At 43.5% G+C, this 15,982-nt stretch overlaps 1 protein-coding gene across 1 annotated transcript; it reads right to left on the reverse strand.

The window, feature by feature from the left end:
- Positions 1-65: 65 nt before the first annotated feature.
- Positions 66-14,576, reverse strand: itih5 (inter-alpha-trypsin inhibitor heavy chain 5). Its single transcript, XM_061030470.1, has 14 exons — positions 14,320-14,576; positions 14,196-14,240; positions 13,412-13,575; positions 11,909-12,010; positions 11,030-11,298; positions 10,385-10,554; positions 9,994-10,110; positions 6,654-6,825; positions 6,268-6,577; positions 3,131-3,774; positions 2,498-2,551; positions 1,191-1,307; positions 606-983; positions 66-528 (listed from the first exon to the last, which is right to left on the reverse strand). The coding sequence occupies exons 1-14, from the start codon at positions 14,431-14,433 to the stop codon at positions 269-271; spliced, it is 2,916 nt and encodes a 971-aa protein (XP_060886453.1). The 5' UTR covers positions 14,434-14,576; the 3' UTR covers positions 66-268.
- Between the last annotated feature and the right edge of the window lie 1,406 nt (positions 14,577-15,982).

A 15,982-nucleotide genomic window follows, 5' to 3' on the forward strand; every position in this document is an offset into this window, starting at 1 on the left:
AAAAACATCACAAATATGTTCGCCGACTGACGGGAAAGGTCAATTATTTTAGCGACAAAACAAACTAAAATTACGGTTTTATTTACAATTTCAAAATAACAGTAAAAAAAGAATGCACATATTATAATAAAAAACATTAAATGTTCATTAGACATGGTACAAAAATATATTCAAAAGTGACTGTTTTTTTTTTGTTTGGAGGAAAGTTGAAGTTTCGATGTGATAAACAGAAAAACGATTCTTTATTAACTTGAATGTGCGTACAGTCTCACACTCGGTTCGTCCCGTGCGCCCAGTCGCCCGTGTCGAACATGTGCGACATCAAATAGTCCTCGTACTGTCCGTCGATCAGCTTGGCGGCGTTGTTGCGCGCGAACCAGCAGTCCACGCTCTGAGTCCCGCTGTAGATCCTCCGGCTCTTCTGAACCACGGGCACGGCGCGATCCTTCACCTTCAGGACGGACGAGGGCTTGGCGTCGCCGTCTGCGGGGAGCTCGGCCACGCCCACTTCCTCGTACAGGAACTGACCTGGAAGAAGAACGGAAGGTATTAAAAAGTATATATGTCAACTCAGGGCTTCCGTAGTTTTACCCGCCGCCACCTACCCAGCAGGCCGTGGCAGCTGTGCGACAGCCCCTTGCTCTGCCCGATGTAGAACCCCAGGTGGTCTCTCTGATAGGGGGCGGGGTTTTTGTACTGATGCAGCAGAATGACGAAGCTGATGTTCCCGCCGACCGTCACCGTCACGTTGGACTTCCCCGCGATGGACACGGAGAGGACGCCGCTGTCCACCAAGACCGTGGAGTGACACGGCAGCACCATCCTGTCCCGCCCGTCCAGGATGACCTTCTTCGGCGTCACTTCGATGTAGGCGCGCTTGGGACGGTCCACCACGATGGTGATGGTGCTGAAGTACGTGCGCTGCTGCTTGTGGCTGCCCGGCGGAGCTGGGGCGCCGATCAGTTTGCCGTTGACCGTCACACCTGGGAAACACAAACGGGACGGAAAAGAGCCAGAGGAATCTTTTTTTTCACAACTTTTTTTGAGTTTTGAGACATACAGATAAATGTTCGACGGGTTCTTCAGTAAAATAAGAAAAATAAAAAAACAAGAGCCAGAGAAATCTCAAAAGACAGAAAGTCTTGAGATGTGTGCGAGGGGTTTTTGAGGATGTTGGTTTTGAGTCTCACCGGAGTACTTGTGGTCGGAGACGAGGCGCAGGACGTGTCCCGGTTCCCCGTTGATGTTGAAGCAGACGGTCAGTTTACTGAGCGGGAACTCCACCACAAAGTGAGGGTCTCCATCCGCTGACGGACAGGAAAGTTCAAGAGGGGAAGAAAACTTTAAAATAGACTTTAAAATAAATATTTTTAATTAAAAGTATTTCTGGAAGTTTGTCAGGATTTAAACGACATCAGAAGGCATTCTCCTCGGCGCTGCTCCACCCACCGACACTCACCTCATCCGTAATATTATGTCTAATCTTAAATTGGAAAAGATCAGATATTCTGTAAATGGTGCCCTTCTGAACTTTCATAGGACTTGGGATAGTTTTGTTAATTAGACTGATGAGTATTCAGCAGATTAATTAAACATGTTTTGACTGACAACCTAATTATTGTGCAACTGGAATCTCCACCCCAATAAGGCCCCCCCCCCCTTTTGTAAGTCTGTGTCTCTTTATCTCTTGTCCTGTCTATTGTCTGGATGCTTGTTGTCCTTGTTTGTTTTTGTACTCTTCTGCTTTCTTCTGAAACTTTTATTATTATTTTATTTTTTATTAGTTTCTTTTGTTTTACAGTTCGCGTGTGGGGTTTTGGTACGTTCTTTCCCCACACCGCTAATGTTCACACTCATTTCTGTGTCTACCTACTTTGGATGTTTTGGGTTCACGTGTGCTTGTTGTGCCGTCTAATTGCAATGTGAACATGCATCCAAGAAAAATCAATAATAATCATTCTGAAAGAGGATTTAAACGACATCAGAGCGTCCTCGGCCTTGTGAGAACGAGCTGAGATGAACAGAGGAGAGATGATAGAGTAACAGTAATGACAGGGTCATTAACCCTCACTAACGGCCTCTGATGGCTCCCTCTCTTCACACTGTAACACATCCACCTTCATCTCTTCACTCCGTCCTGTTTCCCCCTCAGTGTGTGTGTGTGTGTGTTTTTGAAACACGCACTTGCATGTTTTAAAGTGCCACCTAGTGCTTGTGTTGGTATTTCAATTAGACCCCTGTGTGTTCTTTTTTTTCCTCTTTTCAGGTCATGTTCACAGGCGTCCCTGAACCCGTCGCGCTGTCTGACGAGCATCCAAATTACAGGCCGCCCACACAGAGAGAGTCTACTGTACATTCCCCGTCTCCTCTCTTTCAAGTCTCCCTTGAGGAGCCTTTCAACCCGCACTGCAAACATGCTAACGGTCTACAGGGTTTAGATGTTATCAGATGAAACAAGCGAGGGAGGAAATGTGCAGATGAAAAATGTAAAAGTCACCTGATGTTTTTGAGACGGTGATCGACTTCTTGGCCGGTCTCCTCTGAACTTTACCTGAAAGGAAGAGAATATTTATTCACTGCATTGTTTGATGCTTCCTCTTTAAAGGCTTTATATGTGATTTTTTTGATCCAGCAGATGTCGCCCTTGAGCACCAGCATGAAACCAAAACAACTTGCGCTGCATTGTTGTGTTAGCATGCTAATGCTAGCGATCTTTATGATGCTCGTATCTTCACACTGCATGTAAATTTACCTGAAATGAGCGTGATCTAGAAACACAGTTAATCAGTGAGTACAGTATGTTATTCTTCTATTCTCTAGTCCCTCAATTAAACAACTTTTATACACGAGGGGAGGAGTCAGCCGGCCGTCCGGGCGATGTAAACAAAGTGAAGATAGGACTCTGAAAACTCTGAAAACATCACAGACAGTGGGACTCGGGTGTTACACCCATTGTAGACAGTCATGACTCACAGAGTTATTTTCAGAGGAGATACTTGATTTCTACATTTAAGTGTGAAAAATCACATAGAAAGACTTTAAAACCTTCAAATAAGTTTCACATGAAGCCCACTTGGAGGTATTTTTACAATATTTTAACAACCAAATGTAGAAAAAAAACAATCTTTACCGATGCTGTTGCTCACAGATGAAGTCGGTCTGCCTGGTTTCCCATCCTCTGTATCACCTGGCAGGTCGTTGTCGGCTGACATAGTCTCACCCGCTCCTGGGGCGACGGTGGGTGCCGGGGCGATGTTCGGTGCCGGGGCCATTGTGTTGTCGGCGAGGACCTCGGGCTTCTCCACGACCAGGTTGGTGACCGGACTGAGGAAGTGGTAGGTCAGCGACAGATTGGTGGCCTGCTGGATGTGCTCCTCTCTCTCCTTGCTGGTTTGGCTCCGCAGCCTCGACCGCAGCCCTTCCTTCACGCTCAGGAAACCCCACACGCGCTCCACAAAGTCATCGGTCATCGAACCCAGGAGCTTGGCTCCCTCCGCCATCGCTGCCGTCGCGGCCTGCACGTGCTTCTCGGTCTCTATCTGTCGGTGCCGCAGAGGAACGTCGGTCTCCAGGATGATGTTTCTGTCGTTGTTGCTCGCCGTCACCTGGACATGCAGCGATTCCGCGCTTCGGTTGGTCAACTTGCCGGCGATGACGATCTCCGAGCCGTTGAAGTAGTTGGTGAACAGGTGCTGAGTGACATACTGCACCGAGTCTTGGGTGTAGTTGATCCTAATGTCGGACAGCAGAGGAGTTCCTATCTCATCGTAGAACCTGGAAAAGAACCAGAAGTTAACTGGATGATGAATAAGAGTCAAAACATAAATCGATTTTAATCTCAGCTACACGTTTTGCTGCATGGATCCACGAATAGAAAATGATGGGTTGAATAAATTGTGTTCCATCCATTGGACTGGATTTTGGAATCTGAAGTGTTCTGGTTTCTGCACGCAAGTTCAGGTAATAAACCCAATCTTTAAAAAGTTGCTTCCAAACTCAAACCAAATTCTTGCTTTTTTTGAGTTGCCAGTTTGACTGTAAACTAAGACAACACATAGAAAAAGACGGTATGGCCTAAAGTATGTTATCACTAACCCACTGGCAAAGAACCCCTAACACTGGAAGCTCCAAAAAAAGTTGACGATTGTTTGAAGATTGCTTTATGATGCAGAGCAACCCCTCTGTATTAGGCTGTAGCATTAGCTTAGAGTTACATTTACAAGCTAGTAGAGCTTTAGCTAGGCTTTTCATTGCTCCCAATTTTGTCCAAACTTCTTCAGCTTTTGCTTCCTCGACTGTCCCCCCTCCAACACTTGTCTTGATCGAGTGCAATCGACGTCCAACGGTTGTTGAGGAAACGCTAAAGGAAGTTGTTTTAGCTGATAAGTACATGATCATAAATGTTGTTTTTTTTTCTCTCAAGGTCATCGGTCACGTGATTTTGGTGTTTGACTGACAAGTGGTTGGATTAGCCGGGACTTCCTGGAGCTACAACAACACATGTTAACACATGTTGAGCGTTTTTGGGGCTCATCTTTGCAAACCTCTACTGTGTCAAAACTTTTTTTTTTTTATTGTCGATTATTAATAAGTAGTTTCAAAAACTTCATTGTGAATATTCTTCTCTGTTGATCTCCAAACTGTCCCATGTTTATGGATTCAGTCTTTTTAAAAGTTTTGTTTTTAAAAGAAGGAAAAGAAGGTTGTGAGTACAGATTTCATCAAATCTCATGTTTACTCAAAGAGACCACCTTCCGGCTGTAAACCTGCTTGTCTGACCTCTGAAACCCCACTTCAGAGTTTGTGCATACATTCATAAAAAAGAAAAGAGCGTGAGCGTGTGTAAGTGTGTGTATGCGTCCGTTTGTCACGCCGCAGTAAACCTCCTCACCTCTTAACCGCTGTGTTTGTTCAAGCGGGGACGAGGGTCTATTATCTGAGGAGTCTATCTGTTAACCCCACGCACACACTCAGATGCAGGTTTCACAACACACACACATTCCTGCCCAGACTGAACAAACACCTCGAGTGTCCGAGTGCGGAAGAGAGAGAGAGAGAGAGAGAGAGAGAGAGAGAGAGAGAGGGTGGCTGTGTGAGTGTGTGGCTGTCACATGTAGAAGTTGATTAAATAAGTCTGTTGTCAGCACCGTCACATTTTCAGTCTCCGTTACCCCGTCGCCCGATGAGAGACGTGTCAGAGGGGCCGAGGGGAGGGACTAAGGAGAGCTAATTGATTAATAAGAGGCGGATAATAAAATATAAGGAAGGGGAGATTTGACAGATATTACTTTTTAAAAGTCGATGAAAAATCCTCTCAAGAATGAGAAGTTCTAATTATTCTGTTCATCAGGGCGGATGTGGCTCAGTGGGTAGAGTCGGTCGTCTCTCAAGCGGAAGGGTCGGGGGTTCGATCCCCAGCTCCTGCAGCCAATATGTCCAATATGTTCTTAAAGGCTTTATATCTGATTTTTTGATCCAGCAGATGTCGCCCTTGAGCACCAGCATGAAACCAAAACAACTCGCGCTGCATTGTTGTGTTAGCATGCTAATGCTAGCTATCTTTATTACGCTCGTATCTTCACACTGCATGTAAATTTACCTGAAATGAGCGTGATCTAGAAACACAGTTAAGCAGTGAGTACAGTATGTTATTCTTCTTTTCTCTAGTCCCTCAATTAAACAACTTTTATACACGAGGGGAGGAGTCAGCCGGCCGTCCTGGCGATGTAAACAAAGTGAAGATAGGACTCTGAAAACTCTGAAAACATCACAGACAGTGGGACTCGGGTGTTACACCCATTGTAGACAGTCATGACTCACAGAGTTATTTTCAGAGGATATACTTGATTTCTACATTTAAGTGTGAAAAATCACATTAAGCCTTTAACACCAAGTTGCTCCCTCTGCGTTGGCAGTGGCATATACGTGTGTATGAATGGGATTAGTTACTTCTGATAGAAACCTCTACCATCAGTGTGTGAATTTGTAGGTGGGACATGTGGAGTCAAAAGACTAGAAAAGTGCGACTCAGGCTCAAGTCCGTATACCATTCACCATTATTAGACAACCAGCGCGAGGAGTTTCACTACAAAATCCTTTAAAAACTAAAATAAGTATCAAAAGGTGGAGACAGAAAATAAATTCTGTTTTACATTCATGTTTTCAAAGTGTAATGGGATAACTAGTCGATTGGATCGATGATGTAATTGGTTGTTATAAGGACAGGTTGTATGTGATTCTGAGCAGATAGCCGGGGAGCACTCTCACCCTTTGAGCATGGCGCTCGCGTCGGCATCCTCGCTGATGCGTCTCATCATCCCACAGTTTTCCAAACTCATGCGCTCCAGCAGCCGGTAGTCGACATCGTTCCCGAGCCCGATGGTGAAGATGCAGAACTTCTCCTGAACCGCCGTGCGAGTGTTCCCCAGGATCGCCGTGGACTGGACCTCCCCGACCGTGGGCCGACCGTCGGTCAGGAAGATGACGAGGGAGACGCTGTTCGGGCTGGCGTCAGGGCCCGAGAGATACTCACGTAGGAGAGATGAGCCCGTCTGGATGGCGCCGTCGATGTTTGTGCCTGCAGTGGTAGAGAGATGGCGTTAAGAAGCCAACAACCCAACAAACACTCATGTTTATCCATCTTAATGTCTCACCTCCAGTGGTTGCCAGTGTGTAGATAAACTTTTTAGCGTCCCTGACATTGAGTGGCGTCACCGGCACCAGACGATTCGGCTGCCAGACTTTGATCTTATTGGAGAAGCTGATGAAGTTAAAGCGGTCGCCTGGTCGCAGATCCCTCAGGATGGTGAACAGAGCGTCTTTGGTCTGAAAAAGACGGAAGAGTGCGTCGATACAAAATCTCAAACTGTATGTTTTGTTTTTTAACAAATGATGTGAGAGTTTGGTCGTGCATTCATCAGTTAACTGAGTTGGTTTTGAATGACTTCCAGATGCAATCACTGTCATTTTTTCCCCAAAGAAACACTACTGTGTAATCTGTGAAGGCGTATTCAGACTTTTTTTTGTTCAAGACTTTTTACCCCGTCTGGCGACTACAATTGATTTGATGAACTTGATGAACTATGACTAATGCATCCAAAAGTTTTCATCTTAAAGAGAAAATAGTTGGATCAGTCAAAGAAAATGATGTTTGAGCCTGCATGAATTTGATCCCTGAAATGTTCCAGGTGTGGAAGGTTTAGTTTGACTGTTCGCTGATGATCCAGGTTTTTACCCTTAAGTTATTGGTGAACAATGGATCCATTTTAGCTTGAATTTGAGCTACAATACTTGACCTGACTTGGTCTCTGTTTGGCAAAACTCATGCAGAAATCATATTTATGTAATCTCTAACGTGTAAGAGTTTTAATAGGAATATGTTAGGCCACATGTATTCACAATATGTCCAATTATTATAATGGAAAAGCTGCAAGCAATGCTAGCTAATGTAGAGTTTTCCACCCTCCTCCTTCAATCTCTGGTGCTGCAAATCTTTTCCAGAATTCACTCCAGGAGCAAGGCGATCAAAGCAAATGCAAAAGTCTGAGGAAGAGCATATTGGCTCCAAACGTCACTTAATAAATTCTTCAAATGAGAGCGTCTCGGGTGTGCGGATCTTGTTTTGCTTTCCTTACCTATTCATGTGTTTTTTTTGGATCCAGCACCCACTGAGGGATGTGTGTGTGTCTTCTTTTTGGTTTTTCAATCAAAGCAAATGCACCATTGGCTTTATTAAATGTGTGTTTGCTTTTTGGTTGAAACCTTTACAAAATGTAGGAAACTGAGAGCAAAATTCAACAACAAAAAATAATACAATATTTCACCTGCCATCTAGTTTGATTTGTTATGATTTGGCAAAATCTGTTGACTCATTAACTTGGTCCTCATTCTCTGTCCTGAAGCGTCTTCATCTACTCTTCTCTGCAGCCCTGAGCGTTGCTGTGATATATAGTTTAGCTCTGAGGGATTTATAGATGTCCCATACGTGCCATATACAGCGGGGTCACAACCACACACTGACCTGCGCTGAAACCCTCTATTGTGGAGCCACATCAAAACACACTTGTTGTTCTGTTCCTGCAGCCCCGCTGGGGGTTGGCGATTGGGTGGGGGTGGGACGGATCAAGGGGTCGAGGGTTTCTGTTGTCTAGAAAGTTCCATTACCCCATCGACACTGACCTTCCTCCCTCACAGCGTGGCCTTGTGCTCCATGTTTCTGCTTTTTTGGATTTCTCACTGAAAAATCTGTTTTTCCAGTTTCGCTCCTTCTCTTTACTGTTTCTACACTCTGCCAGCAGCTGCAGAGTTCAGCTCTTGACTGCGGCCGAGGGGGGGGGGGGGGGATTACGGTGCTATGACAGGCGGAGGGAAATAAAGGTCTGATGCTGATATTCCGGTGTGGGAGTGAGGAGGTGGGTGTCGGGTTTCTGATCCAATACAGGCCATTTCAAATTCAGCGAGGTAAATTGTTTCGCAAGGGATGCAAAGGAAATTAATCACATTTCCTTCTCACACTCTTGGGTAAAGAAAGAATGGGTTTCATGTCTGGGATATCCGACACCTTTTGTGGATCTTTAGGCTGCAATAGATCCAGAAAACCATTTAGCAAAAATCCCATATAGGAGGTTTGAAAGTTCTACAATTCACTTAGCAGACACTTTTATCCAAAGCGACGTACATCAGAGAGTAAGAACAACACAAGCAAGGATCTAGAAAAAAGGGAACAATGTCAGTAAGAGCAAACGATCAGCTTTGAGTCTGATTGGACACACAGGTGCTGACAGGAAGTGACCAGAGGCAAAGCACAACATTGAGGGCAGTTCTTGAGAGCTCTAATCAGTATAGAAACCATCTTATAAGTCGTCTTTATCAAACAAAAACCATCGTCATTACCATCATCATCATCAATAATATGGAGACCATCATCATTAAGTTAGTAGGTATTCATGAAAGAGCTGGGTCTTTAGCTTTTTCTTAAAGGTGCAGAGGCCACCAGCGTCCCTCTGTGAAGTGAGTATGGTGACTTTCAAAAGAGCAATGTTACAGCTGTTTCTGGTGTTAAAAAAGGCATCTTACCCTTTAACAAAACGGTCTATCTCTTTTGGGATTCTTTCCAAAATGTTGTCAAACACAGTATAAAAATCCGAGCATGTCGGCGTCAAAGACCAGCTCCTTTAATGGACGAATTTGATCGGGTGTAATCGCCCCAAAGGATTACGTTACAGCCATTACAGACGTTGAAGTTGCAGCTGTTGGGTAAAGATATCTACCAAAGACGTTCCAAAACTCTTTTGTCATTTAGAGCCCAAATAATGAATATATAGAGCAGGGGGTCTCCAACCTTTCTTCATTTAAGAGCTACTTTGAAAACATGAAAGTGGCCAAGAGCTACTTGCATCAAATCACTTGCACACAGCACACATGAGCTGAATTAAGCTACTGTTTGCAATAAGCCAATGCTTTATCAATAATCTTAAATTCACATCAAGGTCCAAAAAAAACATGAATATTTTACACTTCTTATTGTGTAAGCTATGTTGCTGAAAATTCACATTAATGTCCAAGAAAACATTTCTTCTTTACACTTGTTTTTATGGGCCAAATATATGACTAGTGGGAAGAGGTGCATTTACTGTCGTCAGATTTTTATTTTTATTTTTAACACAGTCGGTCAACCTATAGGCGAGCAACTTAGAACCTGCCGTGAGCTACCTGTTGGAGACCCCTGATATAGAGCTTATTCTGAAAATATCAGAATTCACTTTTAAAGATGGGAAAAATGCACAAAATGTTAAATTCCTGGACTGTAACCATTTAACTTAAAATATACCAATGAATCAAGAATGTGTTGCTGAAACATGAACTCTTTCAGAATCGGATCCCAAACCTTCTCTCATGTCGGAGTGGAAGCTGTGACGCTCAACAAATGTTGAACAATTCAAAACTTTCCTGCAGCTTTTACTTCAAAACAGTTTCTTAAGTGTGATTTTTTACCTGTCTGATCTTCGTCCCCAGCATGGAGGCGCTGGTGTCGATCACAAACACCACATTCTTGGGAACGACGGGAAGGTCTTTGGGGGCAAAGTAGTGGACAAAATGTCCATTTAGAACCTGGGAAAAAGACAAGAGAGTTTATAGGCGTGCAGCAGGGCGGGGCGGGGGGGGGGGATCTGATGCAGTCAATGTGCCTTGATTTTCCAAAACATAGCATGATCCTGAAGACAGAGAGAAGAGTTTGGCAGTGGAGCCAAACTCAGGTGGCAGGAAGCCAGAGAATGGAACGACTAACAGGTGTGTGTGTAAAGTGAAATTTATGTGCATGATTACAAAATATGACAACTATTTTTCATTTTTTAATTAGTTTTTCCTGCTTTTTCTTCATCACCTGGATGTCTCCTATCCCCATGTCCCTCTGCACGTCGTAGCGGATCACAAACTCTCCCAGGAGGCCGTTGGTGGTGATCTTGGCCTGCTGCACGATGTTGGGGCTGAAGGTGATTTTGCAGACGTTCTTTTCTTTTTTGATCACGGTGGTGACGGGAGGCTCCGTCTTGGCTGAAACACAAAGACAGGAAGTGCTGGATTGAGAACAAACACTTGAAGCAAGAGAAGTGACCGAGACCTGACAGTATATTTAAAAGAGTGGCACAGCAGCTCCAACAATGATCTCTTTAAACGATTATTTTGAGATGGGTCAGTTACTTTCTGTAAGAAGGGGAAGAAGGCGTGGTGATGCAAAGGTCTATTTTGTCCAAATCCTGATTGTTTGGATCCAGAAGGGACCATGTTATGACAAGCCAAAACACGTCTAACATGATTGGTCAATACTTGGACGACCAATGGAAACGTCTTGGACTCTAAAGTCTTGCCTTGCACCAACAGGTTTTGGCTTTTTTATGCAGACATCTGCTTTTAGAGATTAAATGGGATGTGCATGTACGCAGGAGTCGCCCCCCAGTGGCCGTTAGAAAGAATGCAGGTTTAAGCCACTTCTGCATAACTGATTCAACATCCAGATGTATCTACAAACCTGGCGTCTTCTGTGCATTAGTGTTGGCTCCACTGCTGGTCCTCCCGTTGCGGAGCGGCAGCACCTGCAGGTCAGTGATCGGCGAGTGGTCGACGACGGTGACGTCCAGGCTCAGGCGGCTGACCAGCTGCAGCGGCCGCAGGCTGGTCACGTGCTCGTAGCGCCCCAGCCGGCGCTCCAGGAGCTCCTCGTAGGTCAGGAGGAAGATGGCCCGGTTTCTGCCGGGGATGTTTGCGGCCATCTTGAACACCTCCGCCTCCTGCACGGGACTGGGATGGGAAGAGAGGAATCAGAAGACTAGAAGAAGAACTTTACAAGCTCAAGTCTGTTTACAAAAGGTGGAGCAGTGGATGATGAACTGTCAGATTGGTGACATGATTCATGAGGAAGTTTTGCCTCCTTCTTATGTCACCTCATCCCTTCAGTCCTTTCCTTCCTCCTCTGCCCTGCAGCTAAATCTCATTTCATGAAAATGTCACTTTTTTTGCATGACAGCTGGAAACTTGATGTCACTTCTTCCATGTGTCATTTCTGAGGTCACAAATTTAATTGCAAATTGGAAATGATCTTATTTCACACACACACACACACACACACACACACACACTCTGACTCTCTGTGTCCGCCTTAAGGAGCTCTCAGTCGGGTTATTATCAGTCTCTGTTTGCAAAATAGGAACATTAGAGGTTAGGAGAGCTGCTGTGTAATTAGGAGGAGACAGCGGACCAGAGGAGGCACACACACACTCTGAAATACACACACACACATACACACACACACACACACACACACACACACACACACACACACATTCTGAAATACACACACACACACACACACACACACACACACACACACACACTAAGAGGTTCTTCTTACCTTGCATTACCTGCCTCTTTGTTCTTGGCTTTTCCGCTCTCCTGTTTGACCCTCTTTTCCTTCGGCTTGACCTCGCTCTGGTAGACCCGCCCCCCGATGATCCTGGGGTAAAAGGTGGAGGATTAGAGCCTTGCTCATATTCAGGACTACCTATTGTTTCACGTTTCAGCCCCCGTTTTCTCACACAAAAGGGCAGAATTCTCGGACAAATCCTGCTGTTGCCTTTTACGGGCCACAGTCCTGCACATGAATGAATTAACTGGGGGGGGGGGGGGGGGGGGGGGGGGGGGGGGGGTCAGTGTGTGTGTGTGTGTGTGTTAACAACAGTATAAAAGTGTTCACCCTTCCTTGGCTCCTCATTAACGTTTCCATAGCAATGGAGTCATCATAAATCCTTCCAGCCAATACTACCTTTTAAAACTTCCTAATCTCCTCTGTTGAATTATTTCTGTGAGCAGACTGATTAAAAAAAAGTACCAGGATGATGATGTCATGTTGCATTGTTAAGTTGTTTGTTGCTAAACTTTCAGCTGATGAGGTGATTAAGTCTCTCAGTGAGATATCCGGCATTGCATAACTTGATTTCTTTCTTTCCATTTTTATGATACGCTCTTCAAAACATTCTCTAAATGAAATTGTTATTTATTTAAAAAGTGTCAAACTTTACTGATAACAACAATTTGTGGCAGCAGAAGAACAACAATGAGGACCAATTTAAGTAGTAACCACTGAGCAGTGTTTGCCGACATGGAGGTCATAAGATAGAAACAAAAAGGTCACGAGATGATTGAAGGGACCTGAGGGAGAAAATGTGCACATCTGTGACACAAGTGTGTTTATGTTTTCAGCCGTTTTCCTTTTTATTCTGAATCTCTGTTTTTTTTCTCTTATGGTAAAACATTCTTCTGATTATTTGACCCCAGAGCGCTCCCTAAACACAACTTCTGTCAACACTGAGGTCAAATGAAGAGTGACAAGAGAGCATCGCTTCATTTTAAAGGTCACAGGTTAAAAAAAAGTGGCAAATTGCTGTTGTAGAGTTATGCCACTTAACTGTCCTCTAGTCTTCTTCAAGTTCTTCGGTGAGTTATCATTAACTGAAGGATTTCAGGCTCCTCAGCTGGGTCAAAATACGCAGAAAAAAAGATTACCTAAGCACACATAGTCCTCCATTAAAGTTAGATTTTGTAAAATGAGAGGATCGTCCTGGTTGGTTAATGGCTGTTTTTTGATTTTGGCCATACCATTTGGTGTTTGATTTTTGCAAAATGTTGTATATTTTTTCTTAGCAGATTGAACAGATCATTTTCAACTTGTGAATGTTTCCACTAATTTATGTTAAAAACGAATTTTTTTTAACTTGGTTTAAAAAAAGTATTCAAGATTTCCAGTTGATCCCAGAGTTAGTAAAAATCCAAAAATGTGTATCCTGATTACGCACTGACCATGTTCTTTTAATTATTAGGTCCGCTGCTATGATGTGACCTGCTGTGAGACTCTTACATGGTGAAGTTGGAGACGTAGGCTCCGCTGGGGATCTGAAACTGGAAGACGCCCTCTGTGGCGGCGGTGTGCCGGTTCAGCATGGCGCAGTACACCGCCGTGAAGGCGTAGCGTGAGATGATGGTGGTCTTGATGGAGAGCTCCTGGATGTGAGGTTTAGTCTCCTACAAAAAAAAAACATTAATGCAGAAACACCTGCACCGTTAGATCACCTTCATGTCAAGCTGGTTGTTCAGGAACGCCATTTTTGGCACCGTTTTTACGCAGCCCATATTGAGCGTTTTGATCTCTATCACTATTTATTTTTGATATTCTGAGTAAAACTGAATTCCCAAACAGTTAAAATAACCAAACACAAGCAGAGAAATGATTCCCCATGAGCTCAGTGCAGTCAGTGCATTACAGATACTTTGGCACATCTGCGCGCTTGGCTGATCCCCGGTGCGTCACGCCCAAAGCGCACAACTTTAGGATGACAAAATGTGCTTGTAAATAACTTCAAACTAGGTCATGCATTCTAGGTCACTATTAGAAATATACAGTTCTGTTAAAATCAGGTGTTTTCTACATACCAGGGATACCAGCTCTCTTTAAACACCTCTTAAAATGTCTCATTATTGACAGAAAAGTGCGTCAATATTTACCCACTGTGCCAAATTATCACCTGGCTAAGACTCATCATGACGTTATTTTCTATTTTCCTTCAAATTTAGGAACAAATAAGATAAATATTGGAATAACATACATTAATATCTTCATATTTGTGCATTGAATTCGACTTTACCTTGCTGAGAATGGTTTTCACCTGCCGTGGGACCCTGCGTGGAGCCTGTGTGCACAAAAAAAAAGTTTAAAAAAAAGGAAACTCAAACATACAAAAATAAATCACATCTCTTAAAATGTCTTACAATGTCTAAATCAAAGTCTGCAAGGTCGATAGCGACCTCATCTCCGAACTGGGATTCCTCCAGTTGTCCCAGTACGTTCGGGCTGAAACAAACAAGTAAAGCAAACAGCAGCATCTTTGTAATCCTTCTCCAGTACAACTTCAAAATGATAAAATGGACATTATCATTCTCATTTCCAGCAGCGCGACGTCTCTGACAGTCCGTGAGTCCGGATCAGAGTGACCGGGTGGGTGAGGCAGAGAGAGAGAGAGAGAGAGAGAGAGAGAGAGAGACGGTGTGGCGGAGATAAAAAAGAAAAAACGCCCACAGACTGGAGGAGAGAGATGCAGAGTGTTCAGACCCGAGTGGGTGACAATTAAGAGCTGCTGATGCGTTCAGGGAGTGTCCGAGATTTTGCAGAGAGCATGATTACATAGTTTTAAAGTAAATGTATTTGCTTTTGGAGATTTTAATAACACTTTTGTATGAAGCCCCTTTCCTACAACCATGCAGCCCAAAATGCCTCACATAGCCAAAAACTGGCAGTGGATATATCATATATAGAAATCAACCAATAAAACCCGGAAAAAGTTACACAACATAAAACGACGATAAAATAAATGACCATCTTTTTGACTAAAAATGACACCATAAATAAAGGGAAAACTTCCCAACATTATACTTGTAGTCACCACTAGGTGGCTGTAATGATTTTTTTCCTTTTCTTTTTTCTTTAATTTAACCAATTATGATCCAATTCTTTCAAGGCTGTGTGTCTGCAGACAGGGGTCTTGAGAGGTTGGGTTAACTTATTTTTATTTGGGCCAATTGCAGCCTTTCAGTTATCTCCCAATCAATCAATTCGACAGTAAAATGTGTTTTTGATTGACAGAGGATCTTTAGCTTCTTTAGAAATATATCTGTAAATGGAGTTGAGCTTTTTCTAGTCCCGCAGGTCGGACCTACACATTCACACACTGATGGTAGAGACTGACTGGCAGGAACTGGAGGTCGAACCCTCGACCTTCCGGTTGAGAGATGACTCTACCACAGACCCACAGCTGCCCCCAATTGACAACTACCTGGCCCATTCAAAATCTTAGCTCTGCAGAGATGCCCTTCTTGAATAAGTCCTTCATTCAATCAGAATCAGAATCAGAATCAGAATCAGAATCTGGGTTTATTGCCAAGTACATTTACACATACAAGGAATTTGACTTGGTGTATTGGTGCTAAACAATTAACAAGTAAATAAAGCAGAACAACAACTTAAATAATACAGTATAAGAAGCTATTACAACATATAAAATATAATTTAAAAATGTAAAATATAAAATATATATATATAAAAAAACAAAACACAAAATGTGCAAAATGTGCAATGTAGGAGCTGCGCAGTGGACTATGAGAAAGAAACCTTAGTGTGTGTAACTACTCACAGATAGCATGGCGTTTTGCCTCGTCCAGTTTGTTTTGACAGCATGAAACTTTTCACTTACTGGTGACAAAACACATTTTAAAAAAACACCTGTTTTCCCTAAAAACTAAAAATCCCCTCTTTACAATCCAGCAGAGAAGACATGAAGACGGGTAGAGCGACTTTGGTGCCATCTTGTGGCCACAGGGCAACTTTACATCTTGCTTGTGTAAACTTTAAAAATATGCCATGTAAATGTTCTTTATG

This window comes from Labrus mixtus, chromosome 22 (genome assembly GCF_963584025.1).
Source record: "Labrus mixtus chromosome 22, fLabMix1.1, whole genome shotgun sequence".
NCBI classification, from domain to species: domain Eukaryota; kingdom Metazoa; phylum Chordata; class Actinopteri; order Labriformes; family Labridae; genus Labrus; species Labrus mixtus.

Excerpts from the sequence above, each read along its gene's own strand:
- itih5 (XM_061030470.1), bottom strand. The coding sequence starts at position 14,433 with ATGCTGCTGTTTGCTTTACTTGTTTGTTTCAGCCCGAACGTACTGGGA. Across the intron at positions 1,308-2,497 it reads CACCGTCTCAAAAACATCAG|CGGATGGAGACCCTCACTTT; the intron begins GTGACTTTTACA and ends CCTGTCCGTCAG. Across the intron at positions 984-1,190 it reads CTCCGACCACAAGTACTCCG|GTGTGACGGTCAACGGCAAA; the intron begins GTGAGACTCAAA and ends TGTGTTTCCCAG.